This window comes from Marmota marmota, unplaced genomic scaffold, assembly GCF_001458135.2.
Source record: "Marmota marmota marmota unplaced genomic scaffold, marMar, whole genome shotgun sequence".
NCBI lineage: Eukaryota > Metazoa > Chordata > Mammalia > Rodentia > Sciuridae > Marmota > Marmota marmota.
The window spans coordinates 15,531,231-15,556,848 of NW_026000048.1; the positions used below are offsets into that span (position 1 = coordinate 15,531,231).

At 35.7% G+C, this 25,618-nt stretch overlaps 1 protein-coding gene, 1 non-coding gene and 1 pseudogene across 2 annotated transcripts in view; 2 read left to right on the plus strand and 1 right to left on the minus strand.

Annotated features, from left to right (window-relative positions):
- Positions 1-25,618, plus strand: part of CUNH10orf67 (chromosome unknown C10orf67 homolog) — a 122,948-nt gene that overhangs the window by 59,830 nt on the left and 37,500 nt on the right. Inside the window, exons 9-10 of the mRNA XM_048812757.1 lie at positions 12,608-12,655; positions 15,261-15,443. Of these exons, the coding sequence (XP_048668714.1) occupies positions 12,608-12,655; positions 15,261-15,443 (231 nt within the window). The remainder of the gene's footprint in view (positions 1-12,607; positions 12,656-15,260; positions 15,444-25,618) is intronic.
- Positions 6,157-6,262, plus strand: LOC125619592. Its single transcript, XR_007351132.1, has one exon. It is a non-coding gene; the product is annotated as a U6 spliceosomal RNA (small nuclear RNA).
- Positions 20,947-24,126, minus strand: LOC125619575 (annotated as a pseudogene).

Below are 25,618 nucleotides of genomic sequence, written 5' to 3' on the forward strand. Positions count from 1 at the left end.
GCAGTATTGGCATAAGGATAAACATATAGATTGATGAAATAGAAGAGAAAGCCCAGAAATAGACCCTGTGGGTCACATATGGTGAATGGATTTCTGACAAGGTGTCAAGACAATTCATGCAGTAAAGGATAATCTTTTCAATAAATGCTGCTGGAACAATTGGACAGCTCTAAGCAAAAAAAAAAAAAAAAGAACCTCAACTCCTCATAAAAACCTGAAATTGGGGGCTGGGGCTGTAGCTCAGTGACAGAGCACTTGCCTAGCATGTGTGAGGCACGGGTATGATCCTCAGCACCACATAAATAAACAAAGGCATTCTGTCCATATACAACTACAAAAAAAGTTTTAAAAAAACCTGAATTGAATCCAAAGCTTAAATATAATAGTTAACACTACTAAATTTCTAGAGTAAGGCATAAAAGAAGATCTTAGCGTCTACAGATTTGGCAGTTTCCTTAAATAGCATTAATTGCCTTCATCAATTTTTTTTTAAATTTCACTGTTCATAATGTTTAAAAAATGAATAGGCAAGCCTTGGAGTATGAGAAAATATTTATAAAATATATCCAACCAAAGATTTGTGTTGTAGAATATACAAAGACTTCAAAATTTAATAATATGATAAATAACTCAATTTTTTTAAAGAGTGGACTATTTGAACAGACACTTCAATAAACAGATGGCAAACAATGACATGAAAAGACACTCAACATCATTAGTCTTTAGGCAAATGCAAATTAAAATCTCAATGAGATGCCACTATATACTCAATAGGAAGGCTAAAATTTAAAAGCCTAACTATGTCAATTTTTGTCGAGGATATGGAGCAACTATAACTCTCATTCACTGCTGAGAGGAATGTAAAATATACAGCCACTTTGGAAAATATTTTGGCAGTTAAAAAAACTTCTAAAAAATCTATGCTTGCATATGATCTGGCCATTCTACTCCTAGGTATTTCTCCAAGATAAATAAAGGCATATGTTTACATAAAGGCTCATATAAAAATGTTCTCAGCAACTATTACTACTCAGCAATATGAAGGAATTGATTACTCTTACACACCACATTAAAGATGAATCTCAAATTATACTGAGGGAAAAAAGCCAGAGAAAGCAAATAATACATTTGTATGGTTCAATTTATTTAAAATTCTAGAAAATAAGTACTAGTACATAGTGATAGAAAGCAATTCAGTGGTTGCCTAGTGATGGAGCAGGAAAGGATATCATTTACAAAGGCACAAAAGGAAACTTTTGGGAGTGATGGATATATTTATTATCTTGATCATAGTGGTGGTTTCAAGAGTGTAAACATATTTCAAAACTCGTCAGATTGAATGTTGTAAAAGTGTAGTTTACTGTAACTCAATATTGATGTAAAAAATACAGAAAAACAATAAAATTAAAGTATTTCAAGTTCTTTTGAATTATTTTGAAGATGAGTAAAACTATTGCATTTACATTTTGATAAGTTAAACATGCAAGTTGCAATTTATAGACTAAAAGAATGGAAGAATTGAAACCAATATTGTAACTTCCAAATTACTTAAAGGACAAAAATATTGGATGATTAAATAGTCACAATTAATCCGAAAACAATGTATAAATGAATTGAAATTATTCTGAAAATCTAAGACTTAACGTTCAAAAATCTGACATTCCAATTCAGTGCAAAATAATGGAGAAAATTCATCTGATTACTTAATAGTGACAGGGGAAAAAGTAGTTGATAAAATGCAGCATCCACTTATGGTTAAAAATAAAATCCACTTCTTAGTTAATTAGAAATAGAAAACTTTTTTAATCTGGTAAAGGCTATCTATGAAAAACTTATCAAAAAACACAATTGATGGTAAAATATTGATAGTTAGATTAAAATGCTGGTTCTCTCATTTTTACTGCAATTGTATTGGAGGTATTAACTACCTCCTTTCAGTAAGGCAAAGAAAGGAAATAAAATGTATGAAACTGTCAATATCCACTTTTGTAAGCTCAATACACAAAAACCATAATTATTCCTATGTCACTCACCAATGAAAAATGACATTTTTAAATGATATACATTTATAGAAGTAGCAAAGAATGTAAAATAACAAGAAATAAATCTAATAAAATATGTTGACTCAATGAGAAACATAAGGGAACGCTTAGAAAAATGGAAAGAATTGGGTTAGAAGACTCAAATTTTTTAAAAAATAATCATTTTTCTCTGATGTATAGATCTTGTCTATTTCCCATAAAATTGCAGAAGGTGTGTTTAAAATTTGATAATCCATGTAATATGCATAGTAAAACAGGGTCAAGAATAGCTAAGATGCCTTCTCGGAACTTCAGAAACAAGTTGCTAATTAATAAACAAAATGTGTGATTCTCATAAAGCAAAATAAACAGACCAATGTGACAAAGATCCCAGAAGCAAACATCAATGTGTATATGAACCTTTAATCAGTGGGCAAAAGATGAACTTTTCAATGAATGACACTGTAACATCAGTGTTTATAAGGAAAAATGAAATTCTGTCTCACTTTACACCAAAGACAAAATTGAAAAAAACCCAGAGTAGAATTTTAAAGTATCAAAATTTAGAGAGTGATGGAAGACAGTATTTTCATATGATGGAGCCCAGAGGATTTTTTTCAATAAACCACTGGAGTCTAAATTATAAAGAAAAAATTATAAATTCTACATTGTTCAAATGGAGAACTTTTCATCAAAAAACTATGTAAAAATCAAAATATAAGTCACAGAATTGACAATGTATCAGTATCCTAAAATTGAATAAAATAAAAAGAACTCACAGAAGTTCATTTAAGAAATGGCTGATAACTTCCTAAATTTGGTGAAAGACATAAACCAATAGATTTGAGAAATTGAGGAAATTCAAAGTAGGAGAAATCTTAGAAAACCAAACCTAGACACATCATAATTGAAAACTAAAGACCAAATATCTATCTATCCCTATATATCTTTAGAGCAGCCAGAGAGAAACAAGAAAAATTTGAATGAATTGTATTGTAATGAAATGCAGATTTAAATGATATTTCTTGTCTGAAACCATGGAGGCCAAAAAAGAAGTGACAGAACATTTTTCAAGTATTGAAAGAAAAGAACTGCCAACTGTGAATTATATATCAGCCATAACTACCCTTCAAGAATAAAGGAGAAATAAAGACATTCTCAGATGGAGGAAGACTAAGAGAATCTGTTGCCAGTAAAATTGCTCTGATGGAATACTAAAGGAAGTTATTTACACAAAAAAAGAAATGTTGACAGAGAATGATTTGATCCAGAGTTTAGGGGGGAAGAAAAGCACATCAGTGGGCAGAAGTGAGGGTAAATATCATAGACTCTCTTGGGTTTCTGAAATCAAATTTCATAGTTGATGCAAAAATTATAATACCATCTAAGGTGTTATCTTCATTGTAGAGGAAATATTTAAGCCAATTATACTTTAAAAGTAGAAGTGGTAAAGAGACCTAATTAGAGTAACATGTCTACACGTCACTGGATGTTAGGAGACTGATAAATTATATATGTGTATTGTAAATACCTATTGTGGCACTAAGAAAACTATACAAAACACGACACTCAGAAACAATAAATAAACCATGATGGAATCTTTCAAAATATGCAAGTAACCCACAAAAGGTAAGACAAAAGGAAAGGCTTAAAAACAAAGGAAATATACAGAAAACAAATAATAAAATGGCAGACTGAGCCCTAAAGTATCAACAATTACCATAAATGTAAATAGTCTAAGTATACCAATTAAAAGATAGATATCGGTCAAGTGGATTAAGAAACATGATCCAGCCAGGTACAGTGGCACATACATGTAATCTCAGCTACTCTGGAGGCTGAAATAGGAGGATCACAAGTTCAAAGCCAGCCTGGGCTACTTAGTGGGATCCTATCTCAACATTTGAGAAGGACTGGGGATGTAGCTCAGTGTAAAGCAGTTGCCTTGCCTTCATGAGGCCCTTGGGTCCAATCTCCAGAACCACCAAAAAAAAATTTTTTTTCCAGTAATATTTCATGTATAGAAAATGTACTTAAAAACCAATGACCTAGGTAAATTGAAAATAAAGGATGGGAAAGACAGTTTTTAGACATTAATTTCAAAATAAAACACAGAACTGAGCCTGTCAATTTCAGATAAAGTGGACTAGAACAAATAGAATTACTATATACAAAGAGGAACATTGTATAATGTTAAAAATATCAATGGCCCAAGAAGACATCAGGATCCTAAATGTGTATAGGTACACACAATAGTCTCAAAATACACAACTACTGATAGAGCTGAAAAAAAGGAAAAGACAAATCCACAATTTATCACTGGGAAATTTAAAATATCCTCTCAATAATGGATCATACTACTAGACAACAAATCAGTGAAGACATAGAAGAACTGAAAACCGGAAAGCTCAGCAATGAATAGGATCTGACTGTCACAAGGAATATCCAGGCAATAACAGTAGAATGCGTATTTTCTCAAGTCCCTATGAAACATTCACCACTGTACACTATGTCTTAAACCATAAAATTACTCTGAGCCTATTTTAAACTTTTTAACTTTTAACCAGATGCAGTGACAAACACCTGCAATCCCAACAACACAGGAGGCTGAGGCAGTAGGATTGCAGGTTCAAGGCCAGCCTCAGCAACCTAGCGAGATCCTGTCTCAAAATAAAAAATAAAAAGACTGAGGATGTAGAGTGCCCAGTGTTCAATCCTCACTACCACAAAAAGTAAATAAATAAGAAAATTTTATATAATATGTTTCTAATTAAAATGGAATCAAATGAAATCTGTAACCTAAAGATGAGAGATAAACCTCCAAACACTTGGACATGAAACAACACATTTCCCCCAAATCCATGGGTTAAGGGAAGTCTCAATGTAAAATTTTAAAAAAGAGAACTGAATGAAAATTAAGACATATCAAATATATAAGAGACCGCTAAAGCCGTGCTAAGAGAGAACCATACAGCATCAACTGTTTACAGTAGAGAAAAAAACAATGTAGGGTTTTTGTTTTTTTTTTAAGAGAGAGAGAGAGAGAGAGAGAGCATTTCAGTATTTATTTTTCAATTTTTTGGCGGACACAACATCTTTGTTTGTATGTGGTGCTGAGGATCCAACCCGGGCTGCACGCATGCCTAGGCGAGCGCACTACCGCTTGAGCCACATCCCCAGCCCAACAATGTAGGTTTTTACCTCAAGAAATTCGAAAGAGGAGAGCAAAACAAACCCAAACAAGAAAGAAGGAAATGATACAGATAATAGCAGAAAAAAATCAAACTGAAAATAGGAAAACAACAAGGAAAAATCAATGAACAAAGAGCTGATTCTTTGAAAAAAAATCAATAAAATGGTTGTATCTCTAGCAAGTCTAATAAATATGGAAAGAAATGAGCAAAAGATACAAACCTTCAGAGCAAATGATGAAAGGGATTACAACACAGAAAGTGCAACCTTTAACAGGATGACCCAGGAAACTACAGACAACTTTATGCTCATAAATTTCATAACTTAGAAAAAATGGAGCAATTCCTTAAAAGCCACTAGCTATCAAAATTCGGTCAAGATTAAATAGATAGTCTGAATTGTCCTACAACCATAAAGAAATTGAATTCATAATTTAGAAGCTTTTGAAAGGAAACTTAGGTCTGGACGAGTTCACTAGAAATTTCTACCAAACATTTAAAAAGCTAGCATCAATTTTATACACTATATTCAGAAAACAAAAAAGGAGAGATTCCTTTCCAATACATCTTGTGAAGCTAGTATTACCATGATATCAAAACCAAAGATAGTAGCAAATATTAGTAAATCAAACCTGCTACTGTGTGAAAAGAATCATACATTGTGATTCATCAATAAAATTCATCACATCAGCGTGCTAAAGAAGGAGAATCGTATGATCCTGTCAATCTATGCAGGAAAAAAAAATTGTTTGGAAAAAATGTCCAACCCCCAGCTGTTTTAAAACATCAAAGGTTTTGACAAAGGTTTTGTGCGAAGTGTACAGTATAAGTAGAGGTTATTGTTTTGGGCTATGAATGTCCAGTTGCTCCAGCAGCATATTTTAAAAAGGTCAGCTTTCCTCCACTGAGCTGCTTTTACACCTTTGTTGAAAATCAGTTGAAGAGTGTTTGCTTTGACAGCACATATACAAAAATTGGGCAATAGAGAGAAGACTAGCCTGGTCTCTGCTCAAGGATGACATTCACATTCATGAGATGTTTCATTTTTTTTTTTTTTTACATTTGAATCAGATGGGATATAATTTCTCATTTTTCTGAGTTTATTTTTTTGTGATACACAAAACATTCAATTTTGCCATAGAATTTGAAAAAATAAAGCATAAAATTATCATAAATAGCTGTGAGTGGGTATAAGGTATAAAAGCAGTTTGACATTAATATAAAATCATGACAAGTTATATAAAGACATTGATTGTTTTAGAAACCAAAGTTAGTTCAGTTTAAAAAATAGTGGAAACTAAGTACTTTATACTGTTTCTTTATATTGTTTTTAAGTACCTTTATATAATCAAAAGTAATGACAAAATAGACATAGAAGATAAAAAAGGTAATAGGCAGGAATAAAAATTTCACCATATAAATTTATGAAACACAAATTAAGGGAGTTAATAGTAGACAATACTATAAGACAAAACTGGTAAAGCTACAGTAGTAAGTTCTTCCTCATCAGTAATTTAAGTATAAATAAACTATTATGTAACACTAATCAGAACACAAACATGACCAAGAAGATTAAACATAATAATAGGTTAACTATGTCAGATCTAAATCAATGGAAGATTCTCTTTAGATCCATGGTCACAAATAGACTAAAAAAAATGGATGAAAGATATATTACATTTAAAATTGTAAAAATGATAATAAGTATATAAAATACACAAAGGAAAATATTATATAAAGATAAATATAGCCAATCCCTAGAAAATAATACAATGTTTCATATTTTTAAAAGAAGAAAGAAATTGTCATTTGCTGGTTAATGAATGGAACTGGAGAGCATCATGCCAGATAAGCCAGACTCAGAAAGTCAAGGGTTAGATGTTTTCCATCTTATATGGAAGCTAGAGAACAAATATAAGCAAGGTGTCTCAATAAGAGAAGGGAGGCCAAGATTGCAGAAGTTGTGGGGAGAGGTTCAGTCCATCCTTGGCTGACTAGTCCTAGCTCTAGGCCCAAGATGAGGCAGAACATCATGGCAGAAGGGTGTGGTGCAGGAAACTAGCTCCAGACATGGCAACCAGGAAGCAGAGAGACCTCTGCTCACCAGAGACAAAATATAAACTGCAACACCTATGTCCCCAGTGACCTGCTTTCTCCAGCCACACCCTACCTGCCTACAGTTACCACCCAGTTAATCCATATCAGTGGATTAATCTACTGGTTAAGTTACACATCTCATAATCTAATCACTTCACCTGTGAACATCCTTGCATGGTCTCACACATGAGCTTTAGGGGAACACCTCATGTCAAAACCATAACAATGTGTAAAATACAAAATTACAAAGATTTAGAAAAATAGAGAAGAAAATCTTTGGAATGTAGAGCTCTGAGCCAAGAGTTCTTAGGCCTAATACCAAAAGCACAATCCATAAAAGGAAAGATTGATAAATTGGACCTTGTCTTAGCCTACTTAGACTACTGTAACAAAATACTAGGCAGTAAGTATCTTCAACAACAAACATTTATTTCTCACAGCGCTGAGGCTCAGAAGTTTCAGACCAAAGTGCCATCATTGGTATCTTGTGAAGACCTGCTTCCTAAGTTAAAGGCAACTCCTCCTGTCTGCATGCTTACCTAGCCTTTCCTCAGAGCATGCTTATGAAGGAAGAAAGAGACAGAGACACCTGTCCTCCTTTTAAACAGGCACCAATCCCATCATGAGGCTCCTACCTTCATGACCTGATCTAGACCATTTTAGTTCTAAAACCTCGTTTCCTAATCACTGCATTGGTATTGGTATTAAATCAACATACAAATTTTGAAGTGACCCAAACAGACATCATCAAAATTACAAACTTTTGCAACATAAAAGCACATGTGAGCCAGGTTCAGTGGCACACATTTGTAATCCCGGCAACTCAGGAGGCTCAGGCAGGAGGAGCACAAGTTCCTGGCCAGCACATCCACTTAAAGAGACCCTGTCTAAAAATTAAAAAAAAAAAAAAAAGGACTGTGTCTTACTGGTGAAGTGCCCATAGGTTCAATCCCCACAAAAGAAAAAAAAAAAAAACACATGTGAAGCAGATGAAAAGATAAGCTGCAGACTTGGAAGAGGAAATTTTTGTAGACCATATTCTAACAAAGGGCTAGTATCACATTATGAAAACCTCCAAAAACTCAACAGGGAAAAATAAAGTCAAAACAAACCATTCCAATTAAAAACTGGACAAAAACACAAACAGATGTTTTACTGGAGAGACACATGAAAGATATTCAATAATATTAACCATGAAGCAAATGCAAATCAATAAGATATTACTACACACCTATGAAATTGTTAAGTTGAAGGAGAAAAAAAATGGTAATAGTAAGTGTTGGCAAGGACACAGAGAAAGTAAATATCTAGGGAAACAGTTTGGCAATTATTAAAAACTAAGCATGAGACTACAACACAATCCAGAAGTTGTTTCTTGGATCCAGTCTGTTCTCAGATACATGCTTTGTAGATATTTTCTTCCCAGCTGTGCTTTTTCTGATTATTATTTTAACAATGTGTTTTGATGACAAAATGTTTTTGTTTTAAAGTCTAATTTACCTGTTATTATCTTTGATGAATATTCCTTTATATACATTTAGAAACTTTGTCAGACCTAAGGTCAAGAGGACATTCTTTTATGATTTTGAAGCTATTATGATTTTAGTCTTTTGTTTAACAATATGGTTCATATTAATTTTTGTGTATGGTGTAAGATAAGGGTCAAATTTCTATTTTTCCCCAAGAAAAGTTATCCATTTATTCCAACACTATTTGTTGAAAATCTTTTCCTTCCATTGTATTGATGGCTTTGGCATTTTGTTAAAAATCAAACAGTGTATTTTTAAGTTCTCTATTCAATTCTAGTGATTTTCAATCCATATGCTAGAACCACAGAATTAGTATAGTTTTATAATGAATATTGAAATCAGGTGCAGTAGCTCCTCCAACTTTGTTCTTTTTCAAAGTCATCTTAAAAATTCTAGATCCTCAGTATTCTTGTGTAGATTTTAGAAATAGCTTGTCTGTTTTTACCAAAAAAGAATTGGCATGATTATGATTATAATAAATCTATAGTTCGGGCTGCCATTGTGGCTCAGTGGTAGAGCACTTACCTTGCAAGTGTGAGGCACTGGGTTCAGTCCTCAGCACCACATAAAAATAAAATAAAGGTATTGTGTTCACTTATAACTAAAATTTTAAAATAAATAAATAGATCTATAGTTCAATTTGAAGGGATTGACATATTTATTATAGACTGAGTCATTGAATCCATAAGCATGATATATACCTCCATTCATTTAGTTCTCTTTTAATTTTTGTTAGCAATGGACTATCATTTTCAGGGTAGAGATCTTGCATATCTTTTGTTAATTTCCTAAATATTTTATATTTTTGATGCTGTTGTAATTGAAATTGTTTTTATAATTTATTTCTAATTGTTTGGTACTAGTATATACAAAAATACAATTATTTTTATGTTAACTTTGTATTCTACAGGTTTGCTGCATCGATTTGTTAGTTATCATAAGAATTTTGTAGGTCATTTGTGATTTTCTATGTAAGCAATCAGATCTTCTGTAAACAGTGACAACTTTACTTATTCATTCTGATCTTTATGCTTTATTTCTTTTTGTTGTCTTGCAATAACTATGACTTCCAATATAATGTTGAATAGCAATGGTGAAAATGAGTGTTTTGTTCTCAATCTTAGGGGTATATAATTTATCGGTTCATCATCAAGTATGATTTGGCTATAAATTTTTCATGGAAAGCATTTGCCAAGTTTTAGGAGTTTCCTAATTTTTTGAGTTTTTATCATAAATGACTGTTTCTTAAGCTATGGAAATGATCGTATTTTTTCTCTTTTATTCTATAATATGAAAAAATACTGTGTTTTTGTTATGTTAAATCATTTTTGCATGCCTAGGCAAAATTCTGCTTTGTTATGATCTCTTATACCTTTTATATATTGCTATATTCAATTTGCAATAGTTTTTTGAAGATTTTGGAGAAAGTTATTTTTAAACCATCATAATGGAATTTAACTGTATTAGGCTTGAGTTGAAACCCACTGAGACCATATAATACAGTTCTTCATTGGCATTAGTAACTAACCTCCCAGATTGAAAGTTGTTATATCTTTTCGTTGAGTTCTGCTCAATGTTCAAGATGAGAAAGATTTTTGGATATCCATTATAGTTGTTAATCAGATACCAATGAAATTAATCGTTAAATGTATTTCTCATCTTTTAGTTCCATTATTTAATTTTAAATAAGTTTAGTCAAAATTCAAATCATTATTCATAAATCCATGCTATGAATAAAAATCTTAAAATTATTGAAGCATTGATTGGTAGTATTTTTCTGATACAATGCTTTTGTGCCTGGAAATTAACATTAATTAATTTTTTTTCTTTTTTTTTGAAATTTTTTTTATTGGTTGTTCAAAACATTACAAAGCTCTTGACATATCATATTTCATACATTAGATTCAAGTGGGTTATGAACTCCCATTTTTACCCCGTATACAAATTGCAGAATCACATCGGTTACACATCCACATTTTTACATAATGCCATATTAGTAACTGTTGTATTCTGCTACCTTTCCTATCCTCTACTATCCCCCCTCCCCTCCCTTCCCATCTTCTCTCTCTACCCCATCTACTGTAATTCATTTCTCTCCTTGTTTTTTTTTCCCATTCCCCTCACAACCTCTTATATGTAATTTTGTGTAACAATGAGGGTCTCCTTCCATTTCCATGCAGTTTCCCTTTTCTCTCCCTTTCCCTCCCACCTCGTGTCTCTGTTTAATGTTAATCTTTTCCTCCTGCTCTTCCTCCCTGCTCTGTTCTTAGTTGCTTTCATTATATCCAAGAAGACATTTGGCATTTGTTTTTTAGGGATTGGCTAGCTACACTTATCATAATCTGCTCTAGTGCCATCCATTTCCCTGCAAATTCCATGATTTTGTCATTTTTTAGTGCTGCGTAGTACTCCATTGTGTATAAATGCCACATTTTTTTTATCCATTCATCTNTGAAAACTACAGAACCCTAAAGAGATTGCATTTCTCTGACTGCTAGAGATGGTGAGCATTTTTTCATGTACTTGTTGATTGAACTAACATCATCAAAATGGCGATATTACCAAAAGTTCTCTATAGGTTTAATGCAATGCCAATCAAATCCCGACGGCATTTCTTGTAGAAATAGATAAAGCAATCATGAAATTCATATGGAAAAATAAAAGACCCAGAATAGCAAAAGCAACTCTAAGCAGGAAGTGTGAATCAGGCAGTATAGCGATACCAGATTTCAAACTATATTACAGAGCAATAGTAACAAAAACAGCATGGTACTGGTACCAAAACAGGCGGGTGGACCAATGGTACAGAATAGAGGACACAGAGACTAATCCACAAAGTTACAACTATCTTATATTTGATAAAGGGGCTAAAAGCATGCAATGGAGGAAGGATAGCATCTTCAACAAATGGTGCTGGGAAAACTGGAAATCCATATGTAACAAAATGAAACTGAATCCCCTCCTCTTGCCATGCACAAAAGTTAACTCAAAATGGATCAAGGAGCTTGATATCAAATCAGAGACTCTGTGTCTGATAGAAGAAAAAATTGGCTCCGATCTACATATTGTGGGGTCGGGCTCCAAATTCCTTAATAGGACACCCATAGCACAAAAGTTAATAACAAGAATCAACAAATGGGACTTACTTAAACTAAAAAGGTTTTTCTCAGCAAGAGAAACAATAAGAGAGGTAAATAGGGAGCCTACATCCTGGGAACAAATTTTTACTCCTCACACTTCAGATAGAGCCCTAATATCCAGAGTATACAAAGAACTCAAAAAATTAAACAATAAGATAACAAATAACCCAATCAACAAATGGGCCAAGGACCTGAACAAACACTTCTCAGAGGAGAACATTAATTAATTTTAAAGTAAAATTTTATTATTTTATGAAGTTTCACTATTAAATTCTTAATTTTTTAAAATATTAAAATAAGGCCTTGGATTTACAGCTATTATGATATTGTATCAAATTATTACCTCATAAATAATTAATACGTGTCCCTTTAATCTGTAATCCTTAAAGCAATAAATAAATGCTAATAACTTTAAATATATATAATTCACTTATTTTTAGGTGCTTTTTATTCCAGATACAAATTTGTTTTTCTTATAATTCACATTCAATAATAAAGCTCATATTTCTATAATAGTTTCTACAGTGAAATAGTTTTAAGTGCTACTCTTTTATTGCTTAAGATTTTAAAAAATTCTCCTTTGTAATTTTCACAAATGATAAAAAATAATATGGTCTTTCATTTCACAGATTAATAAACAGAAAGAAGACATGGAGCTTAGAAGAAAGTACGATAGTGTAAGTGTCCGGATTTGTATTTAATCAATCAATCTCTCTGTCCATCTGTTCTGTGCCTCCCTTCTCTTGGCATCTGGGTTAGAGAATCTATGCCGGAGTACGGCTGGCTGCAGCAAAATAACTGGGGGGGTGACGAATAACTTGTGTAGATTGATACAGCAGGTGTAGGAGCCATTTATTGCAGGACAGGAGCAGTATTTATACATTCCACACAGCTTATCTAATTAGCATAAACTAGATACAGCAGTCAACCAATCAGGAATCTCCACACTTAATGGCTTGCTTTTGTTACTTCTCAAACCACTCCCTCTGGCATTTTGCCAGGCACCATCCAGACTTGTTTACAAACTCTAACATTCCCCTGGCTAAATGCCAGGTGTTATTTTGACTTGTTTACAGACTCTAACATTTCCCCCTTTTGTTTAATTTAAATAACGACCATAGTGGTTTTTACAGAAACACCATAAATAACCTGCTACAAACAGAAAGGGAGGATACAAAATGCCACAATACCAAGCCAATTGATGGCTCCATGCAAGAAGCCCTTGGAAAAATTATACCAGCAATGACACCATTAGCAAAGATACCGAGTTACAATTTGTTGTAGATTACAGTTTGTTGTCTCAGTCCAGATAAAGCAGTGTCTCAATAGATTAACTCACAGTCCAGGTAAATCACAGTCCAGGTAAGTTCTGCAGGCAGCTAGCTTAAATCACAGTCCAGGTAAGTTCTGCAGGCAGCTAGCTTGATCCGAAGTCTCGTCTGTTTCTCAGCCAAAGTCTTGTCCGGTTTTCAGCAACACTGGAAATTCTTCCACCTTGGTCTTTACCGGCACTGGGACGAAGGCAGGAACTCCGGATGGCTAAAGAAAATCCTGTAGCATTCTACTAAGAAAACAACCTTCTGAACAATTTAGTACATTATCTCAAGGTTTTTTTGCATTTGAAATAAGCATTAATAGTGCTCATTACTCATCAGCTTCCAGGTGTGGGAGAACCATTGTAGCTTAGTTATTGGCATTGAAAATGACCAAACATCAGGGACACCAGTAGCGTCTTCTGCTGGCTGTAGTGCCTGGGCAGCCCCAGATGGCCCTGGGGAGTGTCCCGGACTCAAACTGCTACTGGGCACAGGGAGCAAGAGCCTGCGAGACTGTGCCTCCAGGTCAGGTCTAGATTTGGGCTCGCGGCAGTGGAAGAGCCAGCTCCCCGGCCAGGAGGCGGGGAAGGGCCAGTCGCCGCCGCCTCTTGGAAAATCCTTGCTGCGCTGTGACCGGCTTGCACACTCGGCAGCCGCCTCTCCGCTTCACGCACCGTCCGGTAAGGAAAAGTATTTAGTAATAGCCTTTTGTTGCAACTTTTTTCCTGATAATCCTTCCTCCTCTGATAATCTTTCTTCTTCTGAACTTTTTTCTTCTTTCTGACTAGAGTTCTTGGGCTTTTATCAACACATGCCCTAACTATTCTTGGTTCCACTGGGGTGCCTCTTTCCCTTATCAATTTACTTCTCACCCCTTCCATATTTTCATCACAAAGACAATACAATACACTGAGACAAAACAAGACACAAACATACTGTATCAATCTTCTCCATTTTCTCGAAATGGTCATTTTTCCTCTCGCCCTATCTGCCTAGGGACGAGCAGATTTGCTCCCGTCCTATCTATGGATGGGCAGCTTTTTTTCGTCACTTACCCCCGAGTGTCCTGGGGCTCCCCGTACGGGCCACCATCTGCTGGAGTACGGCTGGCTGCAGCAAAATAACCGGGGGGGTGACGAATAACTTGTGTAGATTGATACAGCAGGAGTAGGAGCCATTTATTGCAGGACAGGAGCAGTATTTATACATTCCACACAGCTTATCTAATTAGCATAAACTAGATACAGCAGTCAACCAATCAGGAATCTCCACACTTAATGGCTTGCTTTTGTTACTTCTCAAACCACTCCCTCTGGCATTTTGCCAGGCACCATCCAGACTTGTTTACGAACTCTAACATTCCCCTGGCTAAATGCCAGGTGTTATTTTGACTTGTTTACACACTCTAACAAATCTATACATACTGTACTGAGGCTTTCCACTGTTTAATGTTGGGGTTTAAAACAGAAAAATGCTTGAAAGTGGAGCAAGAGGTGTGAATAGGTAACAAGGAACTGACTGATGAGCACAGGTGGAGGAGAGAGAAAGTGAGCCGAGGAGCAAACCAGCCAGGTCAAGGTGTTGTCTGTAGGCTGCTCCTCTGGCTCCACACCCTGCCCTTCCTTCCTTCCTCCTACTCCCCTTCCTCCAGCCCACCTTGATACAACCTCAAGCTACCACCTCATCCCATTCCACAGGGACCCTGCCTTCCCAGGTGCTTCCAAAGCACATCAGTCTGTTGGAATGCTAGGATTCGTGGTTGGGGTGGGGGGGCGGGGGTAGAGACTTGAACCCAGCCTGCAAATTGAGCCAGGCCAGGGCAGACCTTGGAACTGGGAGCAAGAACAGAGTCAGGCCCTTTGGGACTGAAAACTTCAACTCAGAGTTTCCCACTCAGGAGAGGGAAGAGAGCATAGATCTGAGGAATGACATGAGAATGACTAAGTTGGTTCTTTTTGTGTGTCAGAACCTGAAAACAGGCTGGGGAAGAGAAGGCTCTTTGTCCCCGTGGCCCTCCCATTCTGGGACTTTATCCAGGAGTACGACACCCTTGAGGCCACACTCAGCTGCCGCTCGTAGTACATCACCTGTTAGGACTAAAAAAGTGAAGCTTTCAAAGAAAACTACAAAGGAAGAGCCTCCTCAAGAGGTAAGAACTGCTTACATAGCCCCCCCCGCCCGCCACCTTTCATGACATCTAGGTGTGCACCAGTCTGGTGAGCTCTCATACAACTGCTGCCTCACATCCCAGAGCCCAGCATCAACCAGGATGACCATCTCAACACCCCTGAATCTCACCTAAATCTGGCTGTTACCCAGCATGCCCTTTTTAGTCTTTCCCAAGAGGATGTCAGTGTTCCTAGGAAGTGAGGGAGAAAAAAGCTGCTTGTTGATTGGGTGGCGAGAAGGGGAAGTTTTAAGCTTTTTTGCACAGGAGCAAAGGGTCATCATCTCTCTTTACAGGTTGCTCGTTTCTTTTTCCACTGGGGAGTTGTGTTCTGCAGCAGGGATTTTGAGCTTGTGTGGTGAAAAGGTCATTGGGACCAGATGAGTTGGCTGTGTCTGCGCATGTCCATTCTTGAAAAGCCAGCTTCAAAGGTCCTTGAGTAAATTCTGGAGGCTATTCTGAAAAACAACTTCATCATTTAGTTCTTTAAGAAATTTTTTTGTCGGGATGTGTCCAGGACTTAGCCGGTTTCAAAGGGCTCCAGTCCCAAGCTTTGGACTTGTTGAGCCTGTGGCCAGGCAGCATAACATCTCAGAAGGCTAAGTTGGTGGCCATGAAATCGGTTATGTGGCAGGGGTCTGTGGTCAGAGGCTCTAGAAGGGCCTGGAAGGACTGCACAGTGGGGTCCGCAACTGGGGCAAAGCAGCTGAGCCTCCCATCTCGAAATCCCAGCAGCAGGGGGCAGCCACAGCAGAAGGCACCCAAGTCTCCACAACAGGAGCCCTAGAATTCCAGCTCAGAAGCTCCAGTGTCCTCAATTTACAGATAGATCCTGAGCATCTGAAGTCAGAGGCATGAGGAGTGGAGATACCCTCTGTGTTCCCCCCAGTAAAAATGCACCAAAAAAGAAAAGACAAAGATGACTCAGGATCTCTGTCTGAGAAGGTGTCATTTCGATAGGCTTTTCTCTAGTGCCACACTCTTTTCTTCTGATTGTAATGATTGTTATCTGGATTTTTCCAGAACTTAACAGTACATTTTGTCTGCTGGAGAGACTCTGAAGTTAATGTGTAACAATAAGTAACAATTGGACTGGGGGAGGGGAAGGTGGCCTAAGCTGGTATTTACATCTTTATATTAATTGACTCGTAAAGTGAAATATATTTTTCTAGGTCTTCACGACTATTAATCCTATCGTTATGTAATATGCATACATTATACATTATTATTGTTAACAATAATATTGATACTATTTTCTGTTCTTATAAGCTCTCCTATATATGTGGCTTATTCTTCAGTGTATATTAACACTATACATATACACTCCAGTTATAATTTTTCTGCTTCTAATTCTGTAGAGGTAGCTGGGCCTCTTAAAAATTATCTTTAAAGGGTTTTACAATATTTACTATGTGTAAATGACCAAATGGAGAGCTTGCTGCAGGAACTTTTTACATCAGTCATTTAACTTATCTCATTAATCATACTTATTTTTTGAAATCTGTGTCATTCGGTGGGAACAGGGCACATGGTGCACACAGCGGAGCACTCAGTGATAAACTGAGTGTTTAGCCAGTCTGAAAAACATGATATGAACATTGCCGTCTGATTTCTATGTATGCAAGATTTCACAACATAAAATTTGTGTTTGTACAGTGCCCTTGGGTAACGTTTATTTTTTGATATCTGTAAAACGTTTCAAATACTGAGGTTTCACGTATCAAGGTTAAATTTGATTCCCAGGTTTTCCTCCCCCTCCTAACCCTACCCTAAGTAATTAGTTAATTAAGGTTGCACCCAGTAAATGCTTCCCTGGAAGACTTCTGAGCTTCCATGAGGTAACCTGGTCTATATGGATGGAACATATGGTGTGTGCTTAGATCTGCAGAAAGCATCAGGGCCCTTCTGTGTGGGAAATGGGACAAGGGACAAAGTCAATTGTGTTCCCATTCTTAGAGTTCTCGCAATAAAGCAATTTGTCCAGACAAAAGACTTGAATAAAAGCTCTAGAATATTGTTTTTAACATTCAAGAAATGTTCAGTAAAATATTTTTTTTGCAATCATTTTGTGATTCTGACCATGGTCAGCCTTCAAGCTAGTAATTTTTTAGAAAATTGTTAATTACAGGGGATAGAATTATTATTATAGACTAGGCAGGTAAAGGAAAACTATTGCCTTCCGAGATTTACAATTCCTCTCCCTGCCACACTTTTGTTTGGTTAAATTGCACATGAAATTTAAAATAAACTGTAACAGAAAAGAAAATAATAGAAACTGTTCATTGTTTGATTATTCCATTCTTTTGGCTTGGCCTGATAAATCAAGCTGTTAATGGTTTTTCCGAGCAATGTGAGAAAGGCAGCCCAGCTAATTCTTGATCTGGCAACTTTGAGCAGTTGAGTAAGAGAGAGAGAGAATGATCTGCACGCATGCGTGGTCCTCAGAGGTTGTCAAAGGTGCCTACTGTATTTTGGTGGACTGTGTTGACACAAAAGAATTTCACTTATCATACTGGATTTTTGTTTCATTAGCATAAATAACTTGAAAATGTGGAGATAATTGAAATCACACACCACAATTACTTGTTTTATTTTAAAATCAAAATTTTCATTTGTCACATTTAAAGTAAATTCATCTTTAGAGTCTGTTCTCAGAGGCCAAAATTCAAAACCTGAGCAATATCCTGTTTAAGATTCAACTGAAAGGAAACTCTTATATTCTACATTGTTTTATTCTGGGAAGTTTAATAATGAATTAAATATATACTTTCTATATATATTTGGAACTGAAAATATCTTGGTGAGAATAATATTTAATATTTGTTGCACATTTTTGAAAAAATATTATTTGTTAAACATCACTTGAGAGATTTTGTGCTTTTGCTCTTCTTTATTTTGCTGTGAAAAACAATCACAACATTTTATTTGTGAAGTTTATATTATTTTAGCATAATTTAAATTAAGGACTAAAGATTTTGCTCTGTAAGTCAGGAATAGATAAATTTGAGATTTGGATAATTTCCTGTTTTTCCCCACATACTCTCACAGTGGGCAGATGCTAGGTTCTGACTTCATGTGACACTGACTGGGTAGTAACATAAGCGTCATGCTGGACATGCAGGGACCCATTTTACCTCTTGTGACATGGTGCTGCTTTGTTCCACTTATCTGGGCTTCAGCTGTGGGTTTCGCTCCAGTTCCCACTGGGAGCTGAGGCTAGCCCTGAACACTAGGTCATTTGCCTAGTCTTGGGTCTTTCTCCCCAGAAGACTGAGCATTTGACATGCTGTCACTCATCCTGATTACCATTATTGCACATGCCAATGCTACTGCTTGGTGCTGTGTGCTGTGAACTCTTTTGGTATCAATGCTTGCCAGAGCCAGGCCAAAGATGGCTGTACCCTTCTGACGCTGGCATTGGACTATTGGCCAGTCATTTTGAATCCAGTTCTACCAACTTGTCAGTTTCTTCAATCCTGGTGTCTTCAGCCCCAGACTCTCCAGGTCTCACCTTTCCACCCTGGAAACTCATCAATAGAGGTTAAAACACAACCCATGTTTTTTCTTTAGGAATTGATGATGGTTGTTAAACTTTTCTTCATTGAATACCTTCTTTGTTTTCTTTTCCTTAATGCAATCTCTGTTCATCAAGAAAACTGAACTTGAGCTGGGCACTGTGGTGCACACTTGTAATCCCAGCAGCTTAGGAGGCTGATGCAGGAGGAAAGTTCAAAGACAGCCTCAGCAATTTAGTGAGGCCCTGTCTCAAAATAAAAAAAAAATTAAAAATGGGCTGGGGATGTAGCTCAGTGGTTAAGCGCCTCAGAGTTCGATCCCTGGTATCAAAACCAAAACAAAACAAAACAGAAAACTGAACTTATTAAGGTTATTTGTTTTGCTTTACTTACTTTATCACATATTCCTTCCAATTTGTATACCTGAACAACCTCAGATAATTATTAATATCTCACTGAACTGATTTAATTCTAGGTAAATACAAAGTGTTAAATTTTATTAGCCTGTGCAGCTTAATTAAGGAACAAAGGCACACACTTATTTAAGCTTCAAAAATCTTTAAAATAGCTTGAGGATCTACTTCACCAACCTCAGTGTGGGAATCATTTCTCTATTGAATGTATATACACACACACACACACACGCACGCACACACACACACACACACTTACTTCAGTCACCAGATTAACTGAAGTCCATAATATTCATCACATTAGTTTCAAATAACTCCTTTTCCTCTTCCTGAACTGGAATGGAAAATGAATTTAAAGATGTAGAATATAAAAAAGAATCATCTGCACCCAATGCCATGAATGTTATGGACTCCACTTGACCCAGTGGTTGCGTATATACAGTGTGCATTTAAATTCATGCTATCAGAACTGGACATGAGCTTAAACAACCTCAAGTGTAAATTTGAGAATATACAAGTGGATTCCAATCAAAATATATAACATTTCTACCTGGTTCGCATTAAGTAAATCATAAGCATATTTTCAAGGTGATCTTAAAAAAATCAAAATTAGAAAGATATCAATACAGGGATTGAGATTTTTATATAACCATTGGAAGAGTTAGGAAAACAGAATCTTAAAAAACAACAGAAGATATTTTAGACTGAAGTACTTCTCAACAACTGGTTGAAAAGTAGTCAATAAAAAGCTGATGCATGGGGCTGGGGTTGTGCCTCAGTGGTAGAGCGCTCGCCTTGCATGCATGAGACTCTGGGTTCGATCCTCAGCACCACATAAATGTAAAATAAAGATATTGTGTCTACCCTAAAACTAAAAAATAAATTTTAAAAAGCTGTTGCCTGTATAACTAATTAGAACAATTTTTTCACATTTATTTTCTTTTTTTTAAAGCAAATGACAAAGACCCAGTTTACCAGCTTAAACCTAAGCTTAACATTACATATTTAAATAATTGTCAAAACTTTATTAAGTTGCCAGCATTCATGCACAACTAGAAATCATTTTTAAATTTATATTAAACCAGAAATATATTACCATTAATGCATTGATATCTTTCATTACTAAATACTGGGGGGAAAAAAACCAAAATATTTCTATAGGAGACTCATCCTGGCAATGTTAGCTCACAGCAGGCTGAAGTTGGTTCACATGTTGAACACAATGGAAAGCAGATTAGGGCTGGTGTTAGGATACAATCTTGTCGTCACACTGCTCAAAGTCAAGGCTCACCTTGGATCAAGTTTAATAAAAAAGCAAAGTGCATACAGGGATTACCACAATTTTAAAGACAAAAAAAGTGGTCCTATTGTGTGGTCTCAACAATAAATTCAAAAGTCACATGGGGGTTCCGACGAGCTGTTTATAAATACTTTAGATTAGGTACAATTATACTAAAAGTTAAATTCATCTGAAATCTTAAAAAAAAAAAAGTTCCTGTTAGTCCTCAAATAGTGCTTGTTAATAGTTTAACATTTCTGTTAAATGCATGCATTGAATTACTTGTTATCCAGGAGTAGCAGCTGCTCCTTACCATTTATCATTAAGGACTTTAACTGTCCTTCTTCTTCAACTTCTACTCTTTCTTCATCATTCTTGACAATTCTTTTTGTAGTGATTTTTCTCCCAATTATTATGTTGGTAGAAGTTGATGTAGATTTGAAGTTACCCAACCCACTGCCGCCATATGATGTAGAAGAGAATGAAGTAAGGCCACCGTGATCTAGTGACCCAAGTGAAGAAAATCCACCTCCAAATGATGGAAATCCACTGAAAGCAGTGAAACACGAGCCCACGCCTCAGTTTCTGATTCCTCAAGGACCCCTTTGGTTCCCCAAAAAAGTCTTCAAATGGGTTTTCAAAGAAGTGGAACAAAAATGGGTCCCTTTCACCAAAAAAAATTCCTGAAGATCTCACTGGGTTCCAGAATATGAAGCCAAACTCAAATGGACTGTCACAATGACTTCCACCCCCACCTCCACCATTTAAGCTTTCTTTGCCATACTTGTCATAGATTCTCCCTTTTTTGGCATCTGATAACACCTCCTATGTTTCAGCTACTTGTTGGAATTTTCTCTCTACTACTTCTTTATTCTCAGGATTTTTATCTGGATGCCACTTTAGTGCTAGTTTCCGATATGGCTTTTTGATCTCCTTGGGTGAGGTACGTCCCTGCAGCCTAGAACTTCATAGTAATCCACCTCGTTTTAACAGATTGTTGGAACAAGTCCGAGGATACAGCAGATGGGACAAGGTGGGCAGCCAGATCCTCAGGGTGCCGCAAAGTTGTGCTGGTGGCATATGCAGTGACTCCTCACCTAGAACAGATTTTTAAAATTTTTTTTAAAATAAAAAAATCTACTTCAATTTGTTAGGAACCTCTGGAACTCTCCCACTAAATATCTTAGTCTTCAGCAATAAAGAGTCTTTTTTTTAAGAGCTCTCCAAAATGCTACTATAAAACTCATATCTGTCCATGCATCTTGCTCCAAATGCCTTTGGATAATCCTTTCTAATGTTTCCATCAAAGGTACAGTTTTATCCTTCAAAAACATTTAAAGTTTATAATATAGATATTTTTGAGGTAACAAATTGATATAATTTGTCTTGGCAAGTATGGCATTTGATGCCAATTGGACCATTTCGGAAGGTTCAATTTCTTTCTGTAGATCTAAGTTTCTGTCTGGTATCATATTCACTTTTGGTCGGATGGCAATGAATTCTTGGTTGTTGCTTGTGACTGAAAAATAACCTTTATTTCACCTCCATTTTTGAAACCTCTGTTTATGAGCATAGAAGTTTTGGTTGGGAGTTTTGTTTTCTTATAATAGTTTGATGACATGACTACATTGTCTTTAGGCTTACATAGTCTCTGACAAGAAGCCTGCTGTAAATTTAGTTTCTATGTCTATAATGTATCTTTTATTTTGGAATAACTTCAAGAGTTTATCTTTGCTTTCTCTTTATCCTGATTCAGTTTCTTGAATTTGTAGCTTGCTGTCTTTCATTAACTTATGACTATAATCTTTAATTACATCTTTGCCTTCAAATACAAACATGTATCACTTAATAATGGGAATATGTTTTGAGAAATACATTGTTAGATGATTTTGTTGCTGTGCAAACATTATGAAGTATGCTTACACAAACTTAGATGATATAGACTACTCTACACCTAGTTCATATGGTATATACTATGATATGCACAGCACCCCCACCATGAACCCAAGTATCAGTGAAACCCATGACACATGACTGTGTCTATGTTAGATTATTTGATATTTTTACAGAACTCTTTTATGATCTGCTCAATCACTTTGAATTACTTGTTTTTCTCTGTTTCAGTTTGTGAAATTTTTAAAAACTCTATCTTCAAATTCAGGAATTGTTTTCCTCAGCTGTATAGAGCCTATGATAAGCCCATCAAAATTCTTATTTGTTGTCTTTTTTATTTCTAGTATTTCCATTTTATTCTTTTTTTTTTAATATTTATTTATTTTTTAGATTTCGGCGGACACAACATCTTTGTTTGTATGTGGTGCTGAGGATCGAACCCGGGCCGCATGCATGCCAGGCAAGCACGCTACTGCTTGAGCCACATCCCCAGCCCCCATTTTATTCTTTTTAACATTTCCTGCCTCTCTGATAAAATTCAGGTTACTTGGGTGTGATGTCAGCTCTCTGATGAGTTCAGCTGTCATTTGGACTTTTCTTACTGTTTGTGTTGAAGTGCCATTTTTTGCTTTCTAAGTAGAAGCCAGACGCCTGAAATTTTTACATATAAAACAGATCCATATTCACTGTACAAAATTGACTCAAAAAAGAAATGTCAAAAGGAGAAAACAAAAAAAAAAATCCTGCCTCCCAAAGATAGCCATTATAAGCATCTTGTGGCCTTTCTTTTATACAAGTCTTGTGACTTTGCACATTCAACACAATCTGGGGAACATTGTTCCATGCCACTTAATATCTATAATCAATTATGTCCAATATTTCAATCACAGAATTAGCACTATTTGCTTAGCCAATCCCTGTCAATTTACAAGTGCCCTGCTGAGACACAATTTCTGTTCCTTTGCTATCATACAATGGCTTCATCATCTTTAATAGAGACATTTCACCATGGAAGTATCCTGATTATAGTTTTTAGATTGGATAATTTAATAGAAGATGTATATGCTACTGCTATGTATCTGACCATCTTTAGTGAACAGAAAGTTCAGGAGGCTCTGGAATTGGATGAGGAGGAAAGCCCACTTGGACTCTTGTGGTCTACTGGATCTTCAAGAAGACACATTTGAGATTTGCACAAAGCCCAGACCAGCATGGATCCTACATGGCTGCACATTTTGATCATTCTGCCAAAATGATTCAGAGCTCCTTGGCATCTGCAGTAGAATCCATGGAGCACATCGAATGAGGAAAGTCTTGTCCTGTTTTTGAAAGATTTTGCTAGCTTAGTGATTTTTGTTGGAAAACTCACAAGTCATAACTTTTTTTCTGACTTTCAGCCTCTGTGAGAAGTGTTTAATGGCACACAGCCTCATCTCTTATCCTCAATGTTCCAAATTCTCAAGTCTCTTCTGCCCAAATTTTAAGTATGCAAGGCTGGGTCTCCTCTTTCCCTGGGTTTCTAACTCTTCCTTCTTTACCTGACCAACCTCCAAGCATGGGGACATTATTGGTGTTCAAAAGTAGCTGTTTGTTGGAAGGCTAAAAAAGAAGTTAATATAAAAATCAAAATTAGTGACTCTTTGGGGAGGGAAAATCATCTTTCTTTATGATAAATCAGAAAGATTGTTTTGATAGTAATATATTTAATACTTTAAAGGAAAAGAAACAAAGAAGCAAAATTACTTTTCACTTAACCCAGAAAGAATGGCCAAGTTATGTCTAAATGGATTCTACTGTCATGTATAATTAAAAAGAAACAATTAAAAAAAAAAAAAAAAGAATGGCCACAATTTCAGAAGAGGGATGGTCATATAAAATAGGAGAAATAGAAGAATAGAATGACTCTTGATAAGAAAAAAAGAGAACAGGGATGTGAGAATATGATAAGGAATATGGTAACTCTTACGGTAGTTAATAAACATTATTGTGCTTCATCTATTATTACAAACCCAGACTATTGACTCCTAATTTTAGATTATTAATTTTTTTAAAAAGTATCTGAAGTGTTAACAAATTTAAGAAGCACAGACTCCATTATTAATGAATCTTATGAGCTTTTAGTTATAAATCTATGTATATGAGAAATACAATGAGAAATACTTATCAGTTATTCATAATCACAAATTTGATATTGCCTTTATGATTATTAATTTACATTTTCCTACTTTCATATTAACTTTGCTATTCATATCCACCTCCATCTATTGTTCAGCAGTCCAGTGTTTGCACCTGTCAATGAAGGGACCACATAAAGACCAGCATGTGTAGTCCAGAGAAAGTGGAATGTCAGCAGCTGACAAAACAAAATGACAGTTTCATATGGACAGAACCAGGATTTAACACAACTCGCTGTAGCAAAGGGGAAAGTTCAACTCAAACCACAGAGCAAACACTCTCCTCGACCTCCGGTGCTTTTTTCTTTTTTTCCTGTCTCTTTTCAATGAAAAGAGATGCTATCTTCATCATTGTAATTGTATTGTCTTTTGGAGAGACCGAATAACTGTTTGCTTTACAGAAGATAGGCTTTGAGCAGTCTTATCTGTAATTATTACATAAGTTGATCATTACATGGGAGTCAGAAAAAAAAAGGAAGCTTCAAAATTCAAACTAATTTTTTACTGAATTTAAACCCAAAGTGAATGGCATAAGATAAAATTGCCTTTCTACATGAAAACAGTTTATGTTTGCCAATTTGTCTTCCTAATTTTCTGGGAATTAATGCTTTAAATTCATGTTAAGTTTTTTTTTCTTTTAGCATACTAGTAAATGCCCTCCAAAGGTTGGGGCTGGTTCCTACCCCAATTATTTCCATAGAAAACTGTTAACCAAATGGCAATGAACTTGCTCTGTGTTCCTTGTGCCCTTGGAAGACAGGCAGTTCAAGTGAGCTGTGTACTTTGAGAAAAAACAAGGCAGAAGGATCCAAAAGAGTGCCTGCCTCATGTCTCATTGAGAACCTCACCTTTCTCAGGGATAGGACAGCCAATGATAACAAAG